The 16931-nt window shown below is 46.1% G+C and overlaps 3 protein-coding genes across 4 annotated transcripts; 2 read left to right on the forward strand and 1 right to left on the reverse strand.

Moving 5' to 3' along the window:
- Nucleotides 1-4269: 4269 nt before the first annotated feature.
- On the forward strand, nt 4270-9552 carry LOC136476406 (cullin-3A-like). The gene is made up of 2 exons (XM_066474230.1): nt 4270-4628; nt 7270-9552. The coding sequence occupies exons 1-2, from the start codon at nt 4447-4449 to the stop codon at nt 9311-9313; spliced, it is 2226 nt and encodes a 741-aa protein (XP_066330327.1). The 5' UTR covers nt 4270-4446; the 3' UTR covers nt 9314-9552.
- Nucleotides 9553-9684: 132 nt separating this feature from the next.
- LOC136476407 (V-type proton ATPase subunit D-like) lies at nt 9685-11166 on the forward strand. Its single transcript, XM_066474231.1, has 2 exons — nt 9685-10009; nt 10119-11166. Coding segments are annotated over exons 1-2 (1050 nt in total). The 5' UTR covers nt 9685-10007.
- A 22-nt stretch (nt 11167-11188) lies between these two features.
- On the reverse strand, nt 11189-16927 carry LOC136476409 (uncharacterized). 2 transcript variants are annotated; one of them, XM_066474232.1, is made up of 8 exons: nt 16590-16927; nt 16370-16452; nt 16195-16278; nt 15756-15831; nt 12225-12297; nt 12026-12099; nt 11851-11944; nt 11189-11740 (listed from the first exon to the last, which is right to left on the reverse strand). In XM_066474232.1, exons 1-8 carry the CDS (start codon nt 16816-16818, stop codon nt 11668-11670), a joined length of 786 nt encoding a protein of 261 aa, XP_066330329.1. In that variant the 5' UTR covers nt 16819-16927; the 3' UTR covers nt 11189-11667. The 2 variants fall into 2 exon arrangements, with proteins under 2 accessions (XP_066330329.1, XP_066330330.1); XM_066474233.1 differs by lacking the exon at nt 12225-12297 and having other exon boundaries at nt 12026-12115.
- Nucleotides 16928-16931: the final 4 nt, after the last annotated feature.

The raw sequence follows: 16931 nt of genomic DNA on the forward strand, positions 1-16931 counted from the left end.
AGGCTTCGCGCCTAGGCCCGGAGGCTCCACGACCCAGAGGTTCCACGCTCCTATGTCGAGGCTCTGCGGTTTGCAGGGTTAGAATATTTTCATTCTATGCTTAAACTATCATATGCATCACGGATATTATTTGACACATATCTGTTGCACCCCACGATGGCATGAATTCAATGATTCTTTCACATCTACTCTTAATATATGCAAAGCATGTCTTGAGGGGACATTTTCTTAAATTCAAATTAATCTTGCATATATTAAGGGGGAGCCCTTGTATTCATGCTGTCAAAAGCTATAAGCTTTAATTGTGTTGTCAATATTTACCAAAAAGAGGGAGATTATAAGTGCAATCAAGCCCTAAGTGGGTTTTGGTGATATTGATGGCATAATTAAAGGACTAGTGGCTTCTCTAAGTGTTTGACAGAGTATCATCAGTTGTGGGTGCAAAGAAACAAAGGAGGAGACCCCCCAATTCTTTTGGAAGGCTTGCAACAGCTCAAAGAGCTAGTTTACTTCTTTTTATATTTTGAAATTGAGTTATAGGACAAGCCATACTATCAAGGGGGATACTAATGGTGTGCTGGGTGGAACCAAGTGCTCAAAACTCCATCTACATCTCAAATAATCCTAGCCACAAAAACCAACCGAGCTAAATTCTTATTTGCTCTGGCCTGTGTGGAACCTCCGTGGCCTAACGTGGAGGCTCCGGGATCTATCAGACCTGATCATTTTTGGGTGACGGTGGGGTATTTATACCTCACCCCTTCATCCTCAATGGTCATCTTCTTCCCTAACTCATTCACTTTGAATAGAAGCTCTCTCTCTCTCTCTCAAGCTCAGTGCCTCCCAATTCCCTTGCTCAAGATCTCCATTATTCCTTGAGGGATTTGGCTCTAGAGTGTGAGAAAGCTCAAGAAGATCCTTCTCCTCCATTCTTGTGCACTTGGTGAAGCTCTAGCCGCTTGGTGTGTTTGTTACTCTTGGAGCTTGGCTCCAAGACGGCTAGCAGTCGCCTGGGAGTTCCCAATCCTTTGTGGCTAAGCACCGGGACGTTTGTATTACCCTTTGTGACTTAGTGGAACCCTCCAATCTATTGCCTTGGTGATTGGTTGGAGAACAGGAGCGAGTTCAAAGAGACTCCATAGCCTTTGTGGCTAACCTCAACAACGTGGACGTAGATAAGCCTTTGTGATGAGTTGAACCACGAGATAAATCCATGTGTCTCTTGTGTTTGTGATTGTTGTTGCTATTACTTGTGATTTGAATTGATTTTTAGGGTTTTCATCCGATCTATGAGTTCCTCATCTTCTAGGTGCAACCAACCATTTGGATAGCTCAACAAATTCCCTAGGAAGACTAGTATCACATTCAATCTATTTTTCATTCACTAAATTTCATAGTAGGTCGATTTCATACTCTAATCCCAAAGGTTCCATGCTTAGCCCTAGAACCTCCATGCCCGGAACCTCCACGCTTAGGCCTAGAGGTTTTACATTCTGACTGGTTTTGTGAAGTTGTTTAAATTTTAGAAAAAGGCCTATTCAGCCCCCCTCTAGGCCACTTGCTAGATCCTTTCACCATCCGTCTGGTTGGCCTCCCTCCCCAAACCCCTTCTCTTCTAACCCCACCGGAGTTGGGGAAGATGAGAGGGAGAGAGATGGGGAGAAGCCCGCCGGAACCCTAACTCATAGATGCTTGAACGCAGGAGGAGGAGGACACACCTTGCCGGCACCGCCACTGCCAGAACTCATGTGCTCATGGGGAGAGAGAGGGGGGGGGGGGGGGACGTGTGCACGTGGGGAAGAGCCGTGTCGTGCGACGCAACTTTAAAATGGCCATTGCCTAAAAGGAGAGTTGGCGTTTAGATTGTGGCATATGGAGGTTGGGATGGGAATATGGGATATGGTCTAAATTATGTCCTTTGTTTGGATCGTGGGAAAGGAAAATAGATCAGATTGAGAGGTGGGTTACGACTTGAATAGGAGTGTGCAATGCTATCGATGACTGACCTCGATTCCTCTCTCTCTCCCCTCAACATCGACAATGCCATCTTTAGATTGCGAGTCAGAAATTGTTGCTGTCATCGGCATTGATGAGCTTGGTGCTGATGCAGGAGCCGCGCACGCAGCTCTCCTCAGCAGGAATGCCATACATTCCATAGAGCGCCATACATTACTTAGTGAATGTCCCCATGATCGTAGCCTACACTCCCTTCTAAGGTGTCTTTAGCCTCATGAATATCCTTGGCGCCATACATCCCATAGAGCACACGTGGCCATTCCCACCATGACAAGACTTTAAGGCATCCCCCCTACAAAACACAAGTTAGTCACACAAAGTTGTGTCCGTCATTCATTGAAACCCCATGATCGCCACAAATGGGACCTAGATGCGTCCAATCTTCCCTTTTTGTCGATTGATGACAACATAAGTATTCAAACTTAGAAGGATTTGAAATTGAAAAGTAACTCATGAGTATGAAAAGTTATGAGTTAATTGCGAAACATGCTCGACAAACGACCACTTGTTCACCTAAGATTTGTAAGAAAGCCCATGGAACAGGTGTTAGTGACAAGAGATATAATAAAGTGTAAAACAACAACACTTGACAAAGCAAAATGATTAGCTTGAACTAAAACAAGTAGCACACACAAGTATCACACAAAATATGCAATACATGAAGAGCCAAGTCTAGCCAATCGATCCACACTCTCAGGCTCTACCTATATCTCAACCCTCTCCCCCATTAGCATCAAAGCACCAAATAGAGACCTAAATCTACGTGTCGGAGGTTGAAAGAGGAGGTGTAGCTGAAGTATCAATCTGGGAGTCACTATGAATTGTGAGGCATCTAACTCATCGTCCTCATATGTGTTGATCTAACCAAGTGCATCGACAATCAGAGTATCGGTCTTCTCCTACTTTGCTAGCTTAGTGACCGTATTGGACTTAGGCACAACACTAGGAGTCCTGCTTGCGTTGATGAGGTCTATGAAACCTTTTGACATGCAAGTATGCATTTCATACATGTTAGTATTATTTTACGTGTTAAATGAAACAGTCATATATGAAATACAATATAAGTTAAATATTATGCCAAGTGGATCATGTTAAAAGGAACTTTTAGGTGGTATGGTGATGTTTTTTTAAAAGGTATTCTGGCATGAAATGGCTCAAATAATGAAAGTTAGAATTTTGGTTGTTGCAATAAAAGAGTTTTGTTTTCCATGTATGCGAAACGAGAACCTTTTTGCGCCTTTTGTGTTTCCTTGCAAGCATCACCTTTAGAGGATTAACACATCTCATTCACTTGTCAGCTTGTGAGAGGCTAGCATGAGGATCGCATCACCTTTAGAGGATTAACACATCTCATTCACTTGTCAGCTTGTGAGAGGCTAGCATGAGGATCCTGATGATGGCGGAGGTGCCTTAGCGACGTTGATGTGTGCTAGGAACCATGGTCGACGAGGAGGTGGATGCAGTGGTGTTGCTGGTTGAGCAGAATAGCGAGCCAGGACAAAACAACCGGGCCCAATCCAGCGACGAGGATGACGTTGAGGCAGATCGAATAGGTGTGGAGACGGGAGAGAGGTTGACACTTTTCTGGAGGCGATGAATCAACATAGCCGTAGTGGGGAAGGAATGAGGCGACATGATCAAACAATATCGACGAAGTGCAGAGTGATGCGAAGAAGGCGATGGCTCGACGGGTGAATATAGGCGGTATGAAGTTTCTACATACCAATATTAGATCCCGTTATAACCTAATTAATGCTAGAATGAAACAAACAGAATCAAAACGTAATCTAGGTGAACCAAACAAAGGCCCCGTTTAGATCCAAATTTTTTTGGATTTTGGCTACTATAACACTTTCGTTTATATTTGGCAATTAGTGTCTAATTATGGACTAATTAGGTTCAAAAGTTTTGTCTCGCGATTTCTCACCCAACTGTGCAATTAGTTTTTTTCGTCTACATTTAGTACTCTATGCATGCATGTACCGCAAGATTCGATGTGACGGGTACTGCGTAAAATTTTTTGGAATCTAAACAGGCCCAAAACCAAATGTAAGTTTCTTTTTTGTCATACTAGTACAGTGTATCTAACCAAATACATAGCCTGAATCCTAATAATCTTGTCAGTTCAAACATAAAAGTTAGGGCCTGACAGCCTGTTTGACCCACAGAAGCGAAAGGAAGCCAGAATCCCAGACGCCAAAAATAGATTAGGATCGTAGAGGCCCAAACTCCAGAGCTTAAAAAGGTCGACCAAACCAACAGATTACAAAATCCCAACGAGAACATCGTTTCTGATCCCTTTCCAGCACCTCCCTCCCTTCGCAGCCACGCGACGACGAAACCCTAGCCTCCTCCTCCCCCCTCCGGCGCCTCGCCGGAGCACGGGGTCATCGGCCCCCGTCGGCCGCGGCTGCGGAGGAGCGGAGGAAGATGATGAACGGCAGCGGCGGCGGCGGCGGCCAGAAGAAGCGGGGCACGAGGATCGAGCCCTTCCGGCACCGCGTAGAGACCGACCCCAAGTTCTTCGACAAGTCGTGGCGGAAGCTCCATGACGCCATCCGCGAGATCTACAACCACAACGCCAGCGGCCTCTCCTTCGAGGAGCTCTACAGGTTAACATTGCGCGCCCACCCCTCGTTCCCCCGAATTTTTGGTTGCCCCCCTGTTCCGTCAGATTCTGTGACGCGTGATTAGCTTGCCCTGTATGATCGCAGATGATTCGGATAGATAGCGGCCATGAATGAATGGATTGATTGCTGTGCTGATTGGCGATCTGTATTTTTTTTTCATATTTTATAATCGATCCTTCTGTGGGCCTGTATGCATGTGAGATGATGATATGTGAATGTTTGTGAATAGATTGATCTTGATTCATGTCTTATTCTTAGTGTAGTAGGGCTTGTCCTGTAACCATGATTTGTCAGCATGATATTAGGATCTTCTATTTATTGGTCCATGCTTGCTCATGGCTTTATTTTTGTGTACTATTAAATTTTGGTAGTTGCTTGAAGCCTTCAGGCCATTTGCAGCGTCGTTTTCTCGGTGTCAGCATTAAATGCTTAAACGGTTGGAATTCTTGTTTTAATTCCGTGCTATGCAAGTAAGGAAATTTGGGTTCGGACCGTTATGGAAAAAGGACTGGATGCTTCCGTTTTAACTTTTGGGCTACATATGCCTACACTATAGCTGAACCGACGAGAACTGCCATCTAGACTTTACATAAATCTTATTTATTAATTATCTAGAGAACTCCCTTAACGATCTTGTGCTCGTGTTCCTGTACTTCCTAATTTGTTACCTTAGTTATAGATACACTTGATATGTCACGGCATCGGTACCCCCCGCATAGTTGGCACCTAGCAGTCCACGTGGACGGGTTGCACTGTTCACTTGTTTACTGAACCGAGAGATGCCACTATCGTGCTCGACCACTCTCCATGCATGGCTTGGTAGGATTAGCAGTCCACGTGGACGGGTTGCACCGTTCACTTGTTTACTGAACCTAGAGATGCCACTATTGTGCTCGACCACTCTCCATGCATGGCTTGGTAGGATTGTTCCAAATATTTTTTAATATTTATTTCTAATTTCCTACCTTACAAGGTATTACTTGTTATTTTGTTTCCAGTGCCTAACCATCTAATAGGTAGGTGCCTAGGAGTCCTGATGCATTGCAACTAGGATTTATGACTTTGTATGCATGGTGACCAAGGTGGAACTTATACGTATTGGCAATAGCAAGCCCACAACAGAGCTGGATGTCATTTACTTTACGTAACAGATCCAGATATCTGCCACACTCCTAACCATAAAGAACAGAATCAGATCTTGGTGATCAAGAACGAACTTTTCAGTCGACATTGAAGCATAAATTGATGTTTGTTCCAACACTAAAGGGCGTACCCAGTGCAGAGAGCTCCCGCTCTGTGCGGGGTTTGGGGAAGGGTGTCAGTGGCAAGCCTTACCCTCGCCTGTGCAATGCGAGGAGACCGCGACTCGAACCCGGGACTTTCCGGTCACAGGCGGTAAGACTCTACCGCTTGCACCAGGCCCGCCCTTCATGTTTGTTCGAACACTGAAGTTAGTAATCTCTTTCAGCTTAGGATGTAAGCTTTTGAATGCCTCCTCTAAGTTGGCATGCTAAGCAACATGAAGTTCGATGGAATTAAAAGAAACCATCAAACTTGTTCTGCCTAATGTGATAGTATAGCAGAATGTGCATACGTATGAAGACTTTGCAGCTCGTGAGGACTTGTGGAGGTCTATCATGAGCTAATTTCTCAGCATCAGATGCAGGCAGCTATGGATGTTCTTAGTAAACCTGAATACACAAGAGGAACTTGTTTAGTTAAATTTTTGCAACTGCTTGCTTCTGTTTAGTTTGGAATTCTCGAGACCTTCTGTCTTCAGCAATTCTTTCTTCTTTTTGCAAATAGTTGTAAGCTCTGGTACTGTACTGTTTATCTATAATTCGTTTTACCATTATTTATAGTGAACTACTTTTTAGCATGTTGCAGCCTTTACACTTTCCAAATTGTATGTGAATACATCAGTGATGCAATAGATAAGTATGTTCATACATCAAGATTAACTCAGTCGTACTTCATATATCACTTCCCATGATTGATCCTTGTTCTCTGTTATTTTGTGTCTTTGTTGCTTTATCAAACTCAAAGTTAGACAATTAAATAAACAGTATTATTCTTTTGTAACCGGAAGGGGTTTGGGGAAGGGCGGGCCTGGTGCAAGCGGTAGAGTCTTACCGCCTGTGACTGGAAAGTCCCGGGTTCGAGTCGCGGTCTCCTCGCATTGCACAGGCGAGGGTAAGGCTTGCCACTGACACCCTTCCCTAGACCCCGCACAGAGCAGGAGCTCTCTGCACTGGGTATGCCCTTATTATTCTTCTGTAAGTTTGCTGTCTAAAAGAAGAAGTGATTTTCCTGTCTGTTTGGTCTGTAGAAACTTATTTTCTTCAGGCTATTATTACTGTTATGTTAAAAAGAATAGTTGCCGCAGCATACAGGAAGAAGATGCTTTTTCTATGAACCTTGCACCAGTTCTTAATACTGAAAACATAACATAACTGTATGAAAGAAACAAGGACTGACAACCCCAGGCCTGCTCAGTCCTCTCCCCAAAAAATATATTGGTGTGTGTGTGTGTGTGTGTTTAACATAAGTATGTGTGTGTGTGTGTGTTTAAAATGTCCTTGAATATATTGGTGAATATAATATTTTTCTTATATTATGGCAGGACTGCTTATAACATGGTACTGAACAAGTTTGCTCCTCAGCTCTATGAGAAACTTACAGAAAACATGAAAGAACATCTTGAAGATATGCGCACATGTATAGACGCTGCTCAAGGTGGTTTGTTCCTGGAAGAGTTGCAGCGAAAATGGAATGACCACAACAAGGCATTGACAATGATTAGAGACATCCTGATGTATATGGACAGGACTTATATTCCCACTAACAAAAAGACACCTGTCTTTGATCATGGATTAGAGCTTTGGAGGGATACCATAGTCCGGTCTCCCACGATTCAGAGTAGGTTGTCTGACATGCTACTCGAGCTCATACATAGTGAAAGGACAGGTGAAGTGATTAATAGAGGCTTGATGAGGACTACAACAAAAATGTTGATGGATCTAGGGTTGTCTGTTTATCAGGATGATTTTGAAAGGCCATTTCTTGAGGTTTCTGCTAGTTTCTATAGTGGTGAGTCACAACAATTCATTGAGTGCTGTGCTTGTGGTGAGTATCTGAAGCAGGCTGAGAGGCGCCTCTCTGAAGAATCAGAGCGTGTGTCACAGTACTTGGATGTCAAAACCCATGAGAAAATTACTGCTGTTGTGGTGAATGAGATGCTAGCAAATCACATGCAGAGGTTGATTCTTATGGAGAACTCGGGGCTTGTGAATATGCTTGTTGAAGACAGGTATGAAGACCTGACCAGGATGTACACTTTGTTTAATCATGTTCCTGATGGGCTCACAACAATTAGATCTGTGATGGCATCTCATATTAAGGATACCGGCAAAAGTTTGGTAACAGATCCTGAGAGATTAAAGGACCCAGTTGATTTTGTTCAGCGGCTTCTTAACATGAAGGATAAGTATGACAATATCATCAATGTGTCATTTAGCAATGACAAGAGTTTCCTGAATGCTCTTAATTCCTCATTTGAGCACTTCATAAACTTAAACAACAGATCCCCTGAGTTCATATCACTGTTTGTTGATGACAAACTGCGGAAGGGGGTGAAAGAGGCCAATGAGGAGGATCTTGAAACTGTCCTGGACAAGGTGATGATGCTGTTTAGGTATTTGCAAGAAAAAGATCTATTTGAGAAATATTACAAGCAACACTTAGCAAAGCGTCTTATTTCTGGGAGGGCTGCTTCTGATGATTCTGAGAGAAGCATGCTTGTGAAGCTGAAGACAGAATGTGGCTACCAGTTTACTTCGAAGTTGGAGGGCATGTTCACTGATTTGAAGACCTCTGAGGATACTACTCAAGGGTTTTATGCATCTACTTCCTCGGAGCTGCTGGCAGATGCCCCCACAATATCTGTTCAGATACTCACCACTGGGTCATGGCCAACACAAACCTGCAATACCTGCAACCTTCCCCCTGAAATTGTGTCTGTCTCAGAGAAGTTTCGGGCTTATTACCTTGGCACACATAATGGCAGGAGGCTAACATGGCAAACAAACATGGGGCATGCTGACATCAAAGCAACATTTGGAAATGGCAGCAAGCATGAATTGAACGTCTCAACATACCAGATGTGTGTTCTGATGCTGTTTAACTCATCAGATGTCTTGACTTACCGTGAAATTGAGCAGTCTACAGCAATACCAGCTGCTGACCTGAAGCGATGCCTCCAGTCGCTAGCTCTTGTGAAAGGTAAGCAAGTCCTGCGAAAAGAGCCCATGAGCCGGGACATTGCCGATGATGACAGCTTCTTCGTGAACGACAAGTTCACCAGCAAGCTCTTCAAGGTGAAGATTGGCACTGTGGCGGCGCAGAAGGAGACCGACCCTGAGAAGCTAGAGACACGGCAGCGGGTCGAGGAGGATAGGAAGCCACAGATCGAGGCGGCCATTGTGCGGATCATGAAGTCGAGGAGGGTTCTAGACCACAACAGCATAATGATGGAGGTGACGAAGCAGTTGCAGCCCCGTTTCATGCCAAACCCCGTGGTGATCAAGAAGCGGATCGAGTCGCTCATCGAGCGTGAGTTCCTGGAGCGGGACAAGACGGACAGGAAGATGTACCGCTATCTCGCCTAAAAACAACCTCCCCTGTCTTTGGAATTTAATTTCATTATATGCTACCCGAATCATATAAACAGACCTTGATCCATGTACTTATGCATAGAAGGAAATGGGTCTCTCTGCATCCCGTGATACTTTTAGTTGAAACCGGTTTTTGCTGGGTTTGTCCAGTTAGTTGCTAGCGTAGCTTCTATAACATCTTGCGCTGGGTTACATGTTAATGCTATAGATTGATCTTGCTGGCTGCGATTCAATGCTCTCTTTTGGTTGCTGATTCAGAAAGGCGATCTGATTGCTGTCAAGGTTGACCTTTTGTGGCTTGATGGACAATTGGATGTCACTGAAATGATGATCGGATGATATTCTACTAAATTGCTCTATCCAGTTTGCAATGCTATGAGGTGCGCGTGGCTTCCAGAATGTGCTGCATGTCACATACATGGACATATGGTGGCATCCCTAAGACATATTTTGGTTTGGTTTGTCCTGGATTGTGATTTATGACCAAAGTTGACGATGCATCAGCATAAAGACTTATCTGATCCATGATTTGTCAAAATTTGAGAAGAGATTGTGCTCGGGTAATTGGGGATTTAGGGTTTGAGGTAATGGTTTCAAATTTCTGTTGGGGTGCCAGGTGAGGTGGACATGGGCGCCCTAGGTTGCGAAGGTGCTCCCTCTCCGAAGCTGGCGACGCGTGCAAACTTCGATGTACAGATCAGGAAATTCTTTTGTTAGCTTATATGGAGGCAGATCCGTTTTGTGATGATGAAGTTTGTGTGATTAATTTGTGTTCATTTGATGCTAATATATGTTGTAGGCAGCTCAGGTATGCACAAATGGTGCAGAAGAAGCAGTGCATGCACAGATGTTGCCATCGCTTTCAGTCTCCTGAACCATCGCGACACCACGCGTCCACGCCCGATCCAACCCAATCATGCAATGCTGCTCACGCTGTCAGGCCTGCACACACATATGGACACGATGGTGAGCTCCAAGAAAAGCGTTTGATCGTCTTCGGCGGGCGAGCCCAAGTGCGGCGGGGTGTGGCGCGAGCGATGGCGGGGCAGGGGCAGCAGCGCCTGAACGTGGTGCCGACGGTGACGACGCTGGGCATGGTGAAGGCGCGGCTGGCGGGCGCCACCCGCGGCCACGCGCTGCTCAAGAAGTCGGACGCGCTCACGGTGCAGTTCCGCGCCATCCTCAAGCGCATCGTGTCTGCCAAGGACGCCATGGGCGACGCCATGCGCGCCGCGTCGCTCTCGCTCGCCGAGGCGCTCTACGTGGCGGGCACGCCGCTCCGCCACGTCGTGCAGCAGTCCGTGTCCGGCCCCGCCAGGCTCCGCGTGCGCGCGCACCAGGACAACATCGCCGGCGTCCGCCTCCCGCGCTTCGAGAGCTTCCTGGCCAACGGCGCTGCCTCCGCCGGCGGCGGCTCGAGGTCAGCGTCGCTAGCGGGGCTGGCCGGCGGCGGCCAGCAGGTGGCGGCGTGCCGCGCGGCGCACGCGCGCGCCCTGGAGGTGCTGGTGGAGCTGGCGTCGCTGCAGACGTCGTTCCTCACGCTGGACGCGGCCATCAGGACCACCAACCGGCGCGTGAACGCGCTGGAGAACGTGGTGAAGCCGCGCCTGGAGAACACCATCGCCTACATCAGGGGCGAGCTGGACGAGCACGAGCGGGAGGAGTTCTTCCGCCTCAAGAAGATCCAGGGGTACAAGCAGCGGGAGCTCGAGCGCCAGAAGGAGGCCGCCACTCGCTACGCCCAGGAGAAGGCCGCCGGCGAGGTCGCGCTCAAGCGCGGCGTTTCCGTCGCCACTGCGGAGAGCATGCTGGAGAACGGCGACAGGGACGAGGATATCATCTTCTGATCCTCCTCCGTGTCTGTCGAGTCGTACGATAATAATAATAGAGCTTGCCGCTTGCTGTGGCTGTGGCAGCTAAACAGTAATCTTCTGTAGACACAGCACAATAAGCTCGTAGCTGCAGTCGGAGGCTACTTGTACATTCCATCTCTGCATTAATCCATGCATGTATCTACTCAGGGGGGCAGCAGCAGTATTGAACATTTTCACATGTGTGTGTTTTCTCAGTTATACATTTGTACTTGGGATAATATTTACTTGCAAATCACATAGCAAGCAGAATCACTCATGACTCATCTGCAGTTCTGCACGGCTGCCTGTGACGAATAAAAGGTTAAGAAGAATGTGAAGGGGCAACAGTACTTTCTAGTCATGGCATGAGCTTATTTCATGAAAGCAAAATGGACATGCCAGCACAAGAGGAGGAAGAAAAAGAAGGAATTAAGAGAAAATGAAGAAATAAAGAAACAACTGTTATGGTGGTCTTGCAACATGCCAAATCCACACTCATTGAGGATCATCTGTGGTCAGAATCCGCTCCTGTATTTCCGAAAATGTCTTCACATCCTCACCCCACAGCCTAAAAAAGTTACATCAGAGAAAATGATAAAGTATCCAATCGCGTTTTAACAAACCGAAGACCTAACATGGTCCGAATATGGAAACACAAAGGAAAAATACTCCACATACCAGCACTCAAGTCCTATAGCATTGGCACCTGCCTTGTCTGCAGTTTCATCATCTCCTACATGCACTGCCTTGCTGGCTTCCAGATCAATTTGATCTGACAAACAGAAAACAACAAACTTTATTAGTTCTACAGAAAAATTTCATGATCTTTCACAAATGAGACTCGATTTTATACCTAATGCTATCTTGAATATCTCTGGAGCAGGTTTCTCATATCCAACCTCTGATGATACCACGATGGCATCAAACCTGGAGAGCTCAAGGTCTGTTAACATATAGCCATTACTCACAAAAAATATGTATATGTAAAAAACATATCATACTGAAGTACGACTGAAGTAGTTAATTAGACAGGCCAATTTATAGGCACTTACATATCGGAGACATTAAGGTCCTTAAGTAATTTCTGTAGCCTTGTATCAAAGTTAGATACAACAGCTAGCTTAACTGAAATGGAGACACATTAATATCAGCCATTTGTACTCATGGAGGAGGTCCCAAGCCCTGGTAAAGGAGGAGGGTTGTGTTAGGCGTGGCGAGCCAATGTAAAAACTTAGCCACTTAAATGGAGATGAAACCCGAAAGAAAATCGTTGGGGCGTAACCCTCTTAGCGACGCGCCATATCGGAACCCGGGTATGGTGTTAAATGGGCAAGGGCCGGGTCGTCACCCCCGTGACGCGCCGTGTCGTGATCTGGGCATGGTGTCAAGTAACCAAGGATCGGGTCGTCGCTTCCTTAGTGGCGCACTACATCGGCACCTGGGTGTAGTGAAAAATGAGCAAGGGTCTTTGCATTAGAGTCGACGGGTGCGAAGGGTAAGGAAGCTAGTCGAACCAACTAGGATCCGTTTAGGTAGTTAGAATGTAAGGCCACTTACAGGTAAGTTAAGAGAATTAGTTGATACCGCGACTAGGAGGCGTGTAAATATATTATGCGTTCAAGAGACTAAATGGAAGGGTCAGAAGGCGAAGGAGGTGGACAATACAGGTTTCAAGCTTTGGTACACAGGGACAGTTGCGAATAGAAATGGAGTAGGAGTTTTGATTGATAAGAGCCTCAAGAATGGTGTGGTGGGAGTGAGAAGGCAAGGAGATAGGATTATCTTAGTCAAGCTTGTCGTTGGTGATATGGTCTTGAACGTAATTAGTGCGTATGCCCCCCAAGTAGGCCTCGACGAGAGTGCTAAGAGACAGTTCTGGGAAGACTTAGATGGTCTGGTTAGAGCTATACCTAATAGTGAGAAGCTTTTTATAGGAGGAGATCTTAATGGGCATGTAGGTAGTACAAGCGCAGGTTTCGAGGCAGTTCATGGAGGTTTTGGGTATGATAGTAGGAATCAGGAGGGGGAGGAAGTTTTGGACTTCGCGGTAGCTTTTGACCTGATGATAGCCAACACTTTCTTTAGAAAGAGAGAATCTCATCTAGTGACCTTCAGTAGCGGACAACACTGTAGCCAGATTGACTTTGTCCTCGCAAGAAGAAAGGACAAACGAGCATGCTTGGATTGCAAGGTGATACCAGGGGAGTGTGTTGTTTCTCAACATAAGCTTTTGGTGGTAAATTTTCGTTTTCAGGTGCGTGCCCGTAGGGATAAACAAGCTAAGATTGAAAGAACAAAGTAGTGGAAACTAAAAGGGGAGACGTCAGAGGTATTTAGGGAAAAGGGTTATCAAAGAGGGCTCTTGGAAGGAAGAAGACGACATAAACAATATGTGGGACAAGATGGCAACCAACATTCGGAAGGTAGCCTCAGAGGTGTGTGGAGTAACCAAAGGAAGGGGACGCGAGGCTAAAGATACTTGGTGGTGGAACGAGGAAGTCCAAAGGGCTATTAAGGAGAAGAAAGAATGCTATAGACGCTTGTACCATGACAGGAGTGTGGACAACATAGAGAAGTACAAGGTGGCAAAGAAGACTGCAAAGCGAGCTGTAAATGTGGCAAAGGGTAGAGCGTACGAGGATCTTTACCAACATTTGAGTACGAAGGAAGGAGAGAAGGACATTTATAGGATGGCTAGGGTTCGTGAGAGAAAGACACGGGACTTCAACCAAGTTAAGTGCATTAAGGATGAAAGGGAGCATCTCTTGGTAAAGGAGGATGAGATCCGACATCGATGGCAAGAGTATTTTGACAAATTGTTCAATGGTGAGAATATGGACACAACCTTTCAGTTGGATGACTCTTTTGATGACACCAATAGGCGCTTTGTGCGGAGAATCCAAGAATCTGAGGTCAGAGAGGCGTTGAAAAGGATGAAAGGAGGTAAGACGATGGGACCGGATGGTATCCCAATCGAGGTGTGGAGATGCCTCGGGGACATAGCTGTAGTATGGTTAACCAAGCTGTTCAACCATATTTTTCGATCGAACAAGATGCTTGATGAATGGAGGAGAAGTATATTGGTACCGATCTACAAGAATAAAGGGGATATTTAAAGTTGTACAAATTACCGGGGAATTAAGTTGATGAGCCATACTATGAAGCTATGGGAGAGAGTTATCGAGCATCGCTTAAGAGCAATAACGCGGGTCTCTATGAACCAATTTGGTTTCATGCCCGAAAGGTCAACCATGGAAGCCATTTTCTTAATAAGACAAGTTATGGAGCGGTATAAGGAGAAGAAGAAGGACCTACATATGGTTTTTATTGACTTGGAGAAGGCTTATGATAAAATACCAAGAAATGTTATGTGGCGGGCTTTGGACAAACATAAAGTCCCAACGAAGTACGTCGGGCTCATTAAGGACATGTACAGCAATGTTGTGACTAGAGTTCGAACAAGCGATGGAGACACGGATGACTTCCCGATTAGGATAGGACTACATCAAGGGTCAACTTTGAGCCCTTATTTGTTTGCTTTAGTGATGGATGAGGTCACAAGGGACATACAAGGGGACATCCCTTGGTGTATGCTTTTCGCGGACGATGTAATGCTAGTTGATGAAAGCCGGACAGGAGTGAATCAGAAACTGGAGTTATGGCGGGAGACTTTGGAGTCCAAAGGTTTTAGACTTAGTAGAACTAAAACTGAGTATATAAGATGTGACTTCGGCACTACTACTCGGGAAGAGGAAGATATTAGTTTGGAAGGTTAAGTAGTGCCTAGGAAGGATACCTTTCGATATTTAGGATCAATACTACAGAGGGACGAGGATATTGATGAAGATGTTAGCCATAGAATCAAAGCAGGGTGGATGAAGTGGCGGCAAGCGTCTGGTGTCCTATGTGACAAAAGGGTACCACAGAAGCTAAAAGGCAAGTTTTATAGGACGACGATTAGACCTGCTATGTTGTATGGTGCAGAATGTTGGCCTACGAAAAGACGACATATTCAACAGCTAAGTGTCGCGGAAATGCGTATGTTGCGTTGGATTTGCGGTCATACAAGAAGGGATCGAGTTCGGAACGATGATATACGTGAGAGATTAGGGGTAGCACCAATTGAAGAAAAGCTTGTCCAACACCGGTTGAGATGGTTTGGACATGTGCAACGAAGACCTCCAGATGCACCGGTGCGTAGTGGAATCCTAAGTCAGGATAGTAACGTGAAGAGAGGCAGAGGAAGACCGAAGTTGACTTGGGTAGAGGCAATAAAAGAAGACTTGAAAGGATGGAATATACCCAAAGACTTAGCCTTAGATAGGAGTGCTTGGAAGACAGCTATTCACGTGTCTGAACCTTGATTGCTTCTGTTGGGTTTCAACTCTAGCCTACCCCAACTTGTTTGGGACTTAAAGGCTTTGTTGTTGTTGTTGTTGTTGTTGTATTTGTACTGATGGAGTAAGGTAAGGGCCTGAATGTAGAAAGCTAGATATTAATTGCAGTAAACAACTGAGAATTGAAAATCAAGAAACCAAGAACAGAGGAAATGGCTGATATTGAAAATCAAGAAATCAAGAAACCTCCAGCATCCTTCAGCTCACGCAGTGTTGTGTCTGCTCCAATAGGCAAACGCCAAGCATCTCCATGTGCATAATACTGAAAGAAACAATAATCCATCCATTAGCCACATGGTATGGTTTTGAACATTCAACATACCATTAAATTGGAATGCTTCCTTCAACTTAGAAAAACTAAATATGTATACTTGAGAGCGGTGAACTTGATCGCCTGGGCTTCTGTTCACTAACAGCATAGTCAGAACATAAGTTCTTGCTCAATTTCGTGATAGTAGTAACTATAGTAAGGTAATATAAAAGAGAGCATGTAAGATCACGAGTTTCTTTAATCAGATACCAAACATTTGAATACAATCAACCCTCATTCCAAAAAAGTATTCATCCGAACAACCTCAGCTACAAATTACACATTCCCAGAAGGCCAAAACATGAGGTATACTACCTGATACACTTCTTCGAAGTAATCAACATCAGTGCAATCGGTCGCTTCTGCCACGACAATTCTCCAGAATGGCCGCCCATCTCCCTGCAATTACAGTCCAAAACCCAACACGTCGTGACCTCGAGAGCAATCACGACACAATTTCAAGCCTTCCGAATGCACCATTAGGCATTACCTGGTACCTGAGTGTCTTCGGCCATGGCGCCGAGAATGCCCGCTTGAACCCCTCCATGATTCTCTTCTCAGGCTTTGTCACACCTGGAGAGCGACCAAAGTCAGGAACACCACGAGACCGACCACACGCCAAACGTTTGACGAAATGCAGAGCACGAGAGACATCGAAGGGGTGGAGAAAGTGCGAGGTGGTGGATTGTTAGGGTTGGAGGCGTACGGACCGTAGCGTCGGCCGATGGAGGCGTACGTCTCGGCGACCGGCCGCGCGACCTGCAGCAGCGTGCCGCCGGCGTCGAGCAGCAGCCCGCCGTACGCCGGCGCTCGCCCGCCGGCCCCAGCGCTCGCTGTCACCAGACGCCGCGCCATGCCTGAGCAGGAAACGGCGGTACGGCGGGCCGCGAATGGGACCGCCGGGGCCCGCCGGAGGAGCGTCGCCGCGGCGGGCGGCATCTCCAAGAGAGGCGTTCGCCGGCGAGTCCGCGGGAGACACGAGGTTGGAGGCGAGAGGCGCGAATCTCAAAGCACAGGCGGGGTGCGCGGAGGCGTAGGGGTATTTTGGTCAG

This window comes from Miscanthus floridulus, chromosome 8 (genome assembly GCF_019320115.1).
Source record: "Miscanthus floridulus cultivar M001 chromosome 8, ASM1932011v1, whole genome shotgun sequence".
Classification (NCBI taxonomy): domain Eukaryota; kingdom Viridiplantae; phylum Streptophyta; class Magnoliopsida; order Poales; family Poaceae; genus Miscanthus; species Miscanthus floridulus.